The 6,690-nt window shown below is 64.2% G+C and overlaps 4 protein-coding genes across 4 annotated transcripts in view; all 4 read right to left on the bottom strand.

Annotated features, from left to right (window-relative positions):
* Positions 1–40: 40 nt before the first annotated feature.
* EMIHUDRAFT_221428 (Dihydrodipicolinate synthase) lies at positions 41–559 on the bottom strand (the record flags this gene model as incomplete). The annotated part of the gene is made up of 1 exon (XM_005756644.1): positions 41–559. One exon carries the CDS (start codon positions 557–559, stop codon positions 41–43), a length of 519 nt encoding a protein of 172 aa, XP_005756701.1.
* A 1,028-nt stretch (positions 560–1,587) lies between these two features.
* EMIHUDRAFT_107874 (hypothetical protein) lies at positions 1,588–2,799 on the bottom strand (the record flags this gene model as incomplete). Its single annotated transcript, XM_005756643.1, has 4 exons — positions 1,588–1,724; positions 2,038–2,118; positions 2,203–2,326; positions 2,407–2,799. The coding sequence occupies 4 exons, from the start codon at positions 2,797–2,799 to the stop codon at positions 1,588–1,590; spliced, it is 735 nt and encodes a 244-aa protein (XP_005756700.1).
* Positions 2,800–5,228: 2,429 nt separating this feature from the next.
* Positions 5,229–5,942, bottom strand: EMIHUDRAFT_221424 (hypothetical protein; the record flags this gene model as incomplete). The annotated part of the gene is made up of 1 exon (XM_005756642.1): positions 5,229–5,942. The coding sequence occupies one exon, from the start codon at positions 5,940–5,942 to the stop codon at positions 5,229–5,231; it is 714 nt and encodes a 237-aa protein (XP_005756699.1).
* Positions 5,943–6,104: 162 nt separating this feature from the next.
* Positions 6,105–6,690, bottom strand: part of EMIHUDRAFT_221423 (hypothetical protein) — a gene marked incomplete at both ends in the record, with an annotated part of 1,537 nt that continues 951 nt past the window's right edge. The window contains one exon of the mRNA XM_005756641.1: positions 6,105–6,630. Within this exon, the coding sequence (XP_005756698.1) occupies positions 6,105–6,630 (526 nt within the window). The remainder of the gene's footprint in view (positions 6,631–6,690) is intronic.

Below are 6,690 nucleotides of genomic sequence, written 5' to 3'. Positions count from 1 at the left end.
AGAGGAGGAGATCTGGGGAGATCTGGGGAGAGATAGGGTCCTACGCCACGAGCCACGCCTGCGACGGCTTGACGTAGTACGGCGTGACGACGAGCGCGGCGTCGGCGCCAAAGAGCTTGGCCTGCTTGGTCGCCGCGATCGTCGCCTCCGTGCTGATGGTGCCCGTGCCCACGAGGATAGCCATCTCGCCGCCAACCTCTTCGCGGGTCGCAGCCATCACCTCCTCCTTCTCAGCGCTCGTGAGGGTCGAGGCCTCGCCGGTCGTGCCGAGGATGACCACGCCGTCCGTACCCTCCGCCTTGTGCCAGCGCAGCAGCTCTCGCAGCGTGGCGATGTCCACCTCGCCCGTCGATGTCATCGGCGTCGCGAGCGCCACCAGCGAGCCGGCAGGCAGGGGCATGCCGGCCATCACCGCCTCGCCGCCTCTGCGTGGAGCTGTGGCGACGCAGGCGCGCGTGCCAGCCGTGGCGGCAGCGGAGGGGTGCGTCGCAGGCGTGGGCAGCAGCGCAGAGCGCGAAGCGATGAAGGCGGCGCTGGCGAGGTGGGCGAACATGAGCATGGACAAGCGACACTCCGAGGCCGACGATGATCTGCCGCGCGGTGCGATTTCGTTTTTTGCGCCGTTTTTTTCTTTTTTTGAGCTAACTTCCATGTTAATGGCTGCAGTTGGCCCTCTCAAGCTTGGCCTTCGATGGTCTTCAAGGGTTGCCCGGCCGGGTTGCTGCGCAAATCTCGCGCTGCGCTAGGCTCAGAGCGAGTTCGCGCTGCGCTAGGCTCAGACGGCGTGCGTGCGCGGGCCGCCGGGGTGAGGACCACCCCACGCCCACCTCCTTCGGGCATCGGGCTCGGCAGCTTGTCGGGCTCTACCTCAGCCCTCAGCCGAAGTGGCGGTTTTTTCTTTTTCTCCCCACGTGTGTGTGTCGAGATACACATAGTCATAGAGACGCCGTCGCCAACTGTCATGTCGGTAGCCGCTCTGTCACTTAGTCGAGCGTTGTCTTATACCTGCCCACGTGGGTTCCCTTGCCGCCGGCGAACTTGTTGTTTGTGTCGACTTCAGCCACGATGGGCGCTCCGAGCGTGGCAGAGACGATGGAGGCAACAAGCGAGAAGCGGAGCATGCTGCGGAGGGGGGGCGGTGGTGAGTCTGACAGTACGGCTGCGGACAGTGGCAGCAGGGAGAACGGCGGCAGCGGCGAGGGTGCTCCTGGGCTGGGGTGCAGCACACATCGCTTGTCTGAGGCACTGTCGGGTACCTAGGATGCCTGTCCAGGAAGCAGGATGGCCTGTCACGCACCAAGGCCGGTGGTTTGGTTTATTTGACTGAGAGAGAAGAAGACGTTTCGGAAAAGCATGCGCGATGCTGCCTCTTTGCGCTGCTCGCTCGCGGCTGCGGGAGACATGGCCGCCGATGTGGCTCTGGCCCCGCATTGAAAAACTGGCGCGCACTGGCACTAACACACGTACACCCAGCGAAAAAGAATTTTACAACAAAACTCCCTCTCGCACGAAAAAGAACTCCCGGTTGCGCCTGGGAATACTTCTCACAGAATCGAGAGAGACCGGCTAAGCCGGTCCAGAGGCAAGTCAGAGCGGCCACGCGGCTAGCGCACCCCCTCCGTCGTCCAGCCTCCGAAGGACGAAAACCGAGCCCTTGTTGCCGCGGCCCAGCCGGACCTTGTCGCTGAGGTACGTGGTCTCCAGCCACGACGCGTCGTCGGCGCCTGAAAGAAAGGCGGCCGGGCGGAGAGGGTCAGCGCAGGCTCCGAGCGGTCTCCCATGCCCAACGCGGCCAAAGGAGATCCACCTCGAGAACCTCGAGAGGTCTCCAGGCAAGCACCGTCTGGTCGGTGTGTCCGTGTGTGATGCTCCAGCGTGGCCGTCTCCACTCCTCGCTCGCGTCCACCCGCGCCGCCTGGTCTCCGGCTGTTCTTCGCCTCTCTGTCTCTCTCTATCTCCTGCCGTTGGCGAGGGCCGGGTTGACCGCCCTCGCGAGTGCAAAGACCCAGCCCGCGCTGAGCAGCCGCCTGCCGCCACCCTCGGTGAACACCTCGAGCGAGTCGAAGGACACCGTCGCACGCGTGCCGGGCGCGGGCGGCGCCGCGGCCTCAAACGCGCCTAGACGGTACAAAAAGAAAATAAATATCGAAAAATAAAGCAAGGCAGAAAAAGAAAACCGCGGCTGGCGCCTGGTTCGGAGACAGTTGCGAGGAGGGTCAGGGAAGGCGCTCAGGGACGCTCCGAGGAGAGGTTTCGAGGAGAGGGGCTCTAGAAAGGCGCCGGCGACGCGGACGAGCACGCGGCCGAGCGGGGTGGCGAGGACGACCTGAACACACCATCTCAGGGCATGAACGCTGTATGAGCCACATGCAGGCAGAGAGAGGGAGAGAGAGGGAGGCGAGAGACCTCGTTGCCAATCCGCCGCCGCTTCGCGTCCACCTCCTGGACAGGGAGGGTGCCCTCCGACGCATCCACGACCACGCCCGAAGCGTTCACCACGCTCGCACGCGCAGTTCCGCTGTCGACCGACTCAGCGAGGTCCTCGCCGACAGTCGCCGCGACCGTCGCGACCAGCGACCAGCGACCGTCCAGGCGTTCAGGGCTGCTACGTAGCAGGTCGGCGGGCGGCGGAGCGGCCTCCTCCAGTGCTCGGAACGCCGACACCGTCGCAGGAAGGTTGCTTCCCGCCGCCAAAGCGAGGAGCCGCGTCTCAAGCGCCGGTGACTGACCGACGATGCCGCCGAGGCTGAGGGCAGCGGCGGCGGCCACATGCACGAGAATGGTGAGAGTGGGGTGCATTGAGCGTGAGGAGTCAACGGGATGCCCAGCAGAAGAGCGGTGCGCGCTCTCGGCTTGGCAGAGTTTTGAAGAAAAACGTTGCCTGTGAGTGTGTGAGTGTGTGTGTTGCCGCTGCTGGTGCATATGCTGCTGCTGGCGCGGCGCGGCTCTGCGACTCGACTCGAGGCGCGCGTTGCGGCAATCTGACGCGGCGGGCGGCGTCGCGGGCGGCAGCGATCGCGGCTCGACGGTGGAGGCGGAGGGTGGTGGCTGTGGTGGATCTTTGAGTTTATTTCATGATGCTTGATGGACTACGAGGACTGGGGGTTCAACCGGGAGGCAGGGGGTCAACCAGGCGACGGAGGACCGTGGGCCATCGCGGGGACGGGTCCGTCCGGAGGGCGAACCCGATAGATCCGGATGGTCGTCACGCCGGTGGGAGGCACCGAGGCGTCTTGGACGCTCAGCTCTACCTTAGCTCCTGAGGGGCGCGTGGTTCTAACCACGTAGTATGACTATAGCCCACCACAGACACCCTCCCTGCTCCACACGTGTGCACACACCCTCACCCTCTCCTCTCTCCTCTCTCTCTCTCTCTCTCCTCTCTCCTCTCCTTGTCTGCTGTCTGCCTGACTCAGGCGCAATCTGCCGATGCGAGATTGTGTGTGGGCTGCTCCTAGGGGGCCCTGTGCGATCCGACGGGTAGGGGGGCTGTGCCCGCGGGCGGTGTCCGGTGTGGAGTCCCCTTCTGATCCCGCCTGAGATGTTGGGTGCGAGGTCGTGTGGAAGCTTTGATCCCAAGGGGGGGAGCCAAGCCCACTCGTAACCAACTCTCAGGGGCAGTAGGTGGGCGAGCTTCAGGCGCGCCCATCTCGATCGACAAGGCGTCGCTACGCGCGGTCTTCCGCGGGGGGAGTTTCGTCGACGGGTGCGGGAGCGCGGCGCAGTCAGTGCCGTGGCGATGCCTCCGGCTGTTTGCGGCGGGCGGCTTGCTGCTCGCTGCATGGCGAAAAACTCGTCTCGCTGCACACCAAGGGCGTATGCTCTGGCGAGACGTGAGGCGCATGCGCCCAGGAGGGGAGGGGGCATGCGTAACGACACTGCTAGAGATGCCTTTCGGGGCCCAGAGACAAAACTTCTGATGCCATGCGTGACCTAGTAGTGTCCCCAGCTATGGGCGTGTCCACGTTGGAGCCAGGTGGGGTGTGGGCGCGAGAATAGCTCCGCCGTTCATGGAGGCAACCGATGCGAGTCGACTGGTGTGTGTCGTCGTGGTTTCGTATCAAGAATACTCACTCACTCACGCGCCTGAGTGTGTGTTGTCACTCACACTCACAAACAACCCTCTCTTAACTTTCCGCACTAACAACCACCCTCTATCTTGTTAACATACTTAACATTCTCTTCCACTTCGCATGTAACGTACAGTCTCAAAAGGTCGCGAGATGGAGTGTGGCAGCCCCTGCCGGCAGCGAGAGGGCGACAAGCAAAGCGCTTTGTCTTGGGCCAGCGAGAGGGAGAGGGAGAGAGTGAAGGGAGTGGGGCCCCGGCCGGTCCAAGTCAGAGGTCGAGCGGTCTTCACCGAGAGGTCCTCACAAGAGGTCCTCACAGAGGCCCCCCGCAGTTTGTGCCTAATAACGGCAGTATTGGAGAATTTTACAAGAAAACTCCCTCGAACAACACTGGGCACGGGACTGGCGCGCACTTGCACTAACACAGGTACACCACGGTATTGGAGAAAACGGCGCGGAACAAATGGGGCCCACTCGTTGACGGTGACGGTCGCGGCCTTCCGACTCGCGCCTCCGCCTCACTGGCACTATTGTAGCCCTGGCCGGTGCGCGTGCGAAGTTGAAGTTCCGGAGTAAAAATTCGAACCAGTTCTCTCACGGTGACCAACAAATGTCCACCTCAGAGGCACCTCCGGAGGCAGGCCGCCGCACGCCGGCGACACAGCTCCAGCTGTCGAACCGACCCGCAGCTCCTCTCAGAGCGGGAACTGTGACGAAAAGTGACTGAGGCGGTTGTCAGGAACCATCATACGGATCACATGGTGGCTCTCTCATGACGGGAGACCGCCCGACCACTCCTGGGTGGCACTGCCACCGGTGTCGCTCGACGTCCTGTCGACAGCGTGCCGACAGCGACACAGACCATGTGGGACGCGTCGAGTATCGACCTCTACTGCTTACCCAGCCTTCGAGTGTATCCTGGCTGTGGTCTAACACCCACTGGTGTCCATCTCAGAGACCGCAGGAGGTCATGAGGGTCGATGGGAGTGCCAACCCCACAATGCCTAAAAAAACCCAGCCCAGTAAGTAGAGCCGTAGTCTGTACATAATCACAAAACAACACGCGACCCCGGGAGCCGAGTGCCTGGACGCGTGAGGTGGGCGTCGCCGCGGTCTCGCGGCATCTTGATCTAGCACATGAGTGGCAAGTGCCTGCCCTCACGTCAGCTTGGTCCCGTTGCGCCTGCTCCCGCCCTTGGCGGTCTTAGTCCCGTTGCGCCTGCTCCCGCCCTTGGCGGTCTTGCCGGTGGTACCGGTTAAGGCAATTTCCATGGCCGTGGCGTAGCCCACGCCGTGGTGGCCCAAGCCGCTGCTGACGCCCCCGCCCGCGGCACCTCCCGCGGCGGGCGTGCCCCTGTGGTGTGCTGGGTGGAGATGTGAAGGCCGCGCGCGCGTCATCGCCCCCGAAGCGCTCGAAGCGGATGTACTGAGGCTCGCCGAGACGGAGGCGGCGGCATCTCTGTACAGCGCCAAAACAAAGAGCATCGCGACGAAGGCGAGCGTCGCGCCGAATTTGACGCCCTTTGAGAGGCCAGCTCCCTCGCCAGCCACCTCCTTCGGTTTTGCTGTGAGGGCGCTCGGGAGCGGCGCCTGGAGGACCTCAAATTCGACATTTTCGAGGAGGTAGCGTGCCATGCGTCGCGGCTGCGGGTGGTCGTCGATGTTCGGGTCGAGCTCCTCGACGCTCCCGCAGTATTCCAAGAGCCTCGCGGACAGAGCCGCTCCGCGCTCCTCGTCGTCAAACCCGCTGTCTTCAAAGTAGCCGCTCCCGTCGAGTGAGGCGGCCGTCTCGCTGATCGCCGAGGCGATTTCGATGACGCGAGCCGTCACGAGGGCGAGCTGTTCCTCGCTGGGGTTGCTCGTCCCGCCCATTTGTTGGAGTGCAAAGATCCGCTGACCAGAGAAGCACGTCAAGGAGGAACTCGTTGACGCCGTTCACGCTTCAGGCTTCACAGAAAAAATATAAACACGGGTCGCGCGTGTGTTCATCATGGCGGCTATCCATAGGTCGTTATGTATGATACAACAAGCGGCTCAAGACACGCCCTCTCTCGCCGCGCGCCTCCGCGTGAAGCCGCGCCTCCGCGTGAAGCCGCCCGGCCCGCGGACCAGCCGCGCGTGGTACGAGGCGTGCGCGTCGGAGCCCGCTGGCCAGACCGCCTCGAATTGGGCCATCCAGCCGTGTGTGCACGGGCAGCGCATCAAAGCGCAGCCCGCCGGCGGCGACGCCGTAGAGCGAGTCGGGCGGCACGGCTTGTACTCGAGTAGGTCGGCGCTCACCCGCGTGATCAGGCCGAAGCGCTGCCCCTCGAAGTTGGGCATCCCCGCGCTGCCATTGTTGAAGACGGCGCGTCCCCACTCGGCGGCGCCGCCCCGGCTGTCGCGGTAGGCCTGGCCGTGCGGCAGGCAGGTGTGCGTGCAGACGAGCCCGACCACCTCGGCCTCCTCCATCCAGCCGAGCGCCGTCTCGCGCGGCGTGGGCGGCAGGTACTGCTGCGAGGCGGGGTCGCCGCAGCCGAGCGCAGCGCGCAGCGGCTCATCGGGCGACTCATCGGTGTGCCTGTGGCCGTATGTGACTGTTGTACGAGGAGGGGGGCGCGCTTCTCACGCCCCCCCCCCC

Source organism: Emiliania huxleyi, assembly GCF_000372725.1.
Source record: "Emiliania huxleyi CCMP1516 unplaced genomic scaffold EMIHUscaffold_96, whole genome shotgun sequence".
NCBI classification, from domain to species: domain Eukaryota; phylum Haptophyta; order Isochrysidales; family Noelaerhabdaceae; genus Emiliania; species Emiliania huxleyi.
This window is presented reverse-complemented; position numbering and strand designations above follow the sequence as displayed.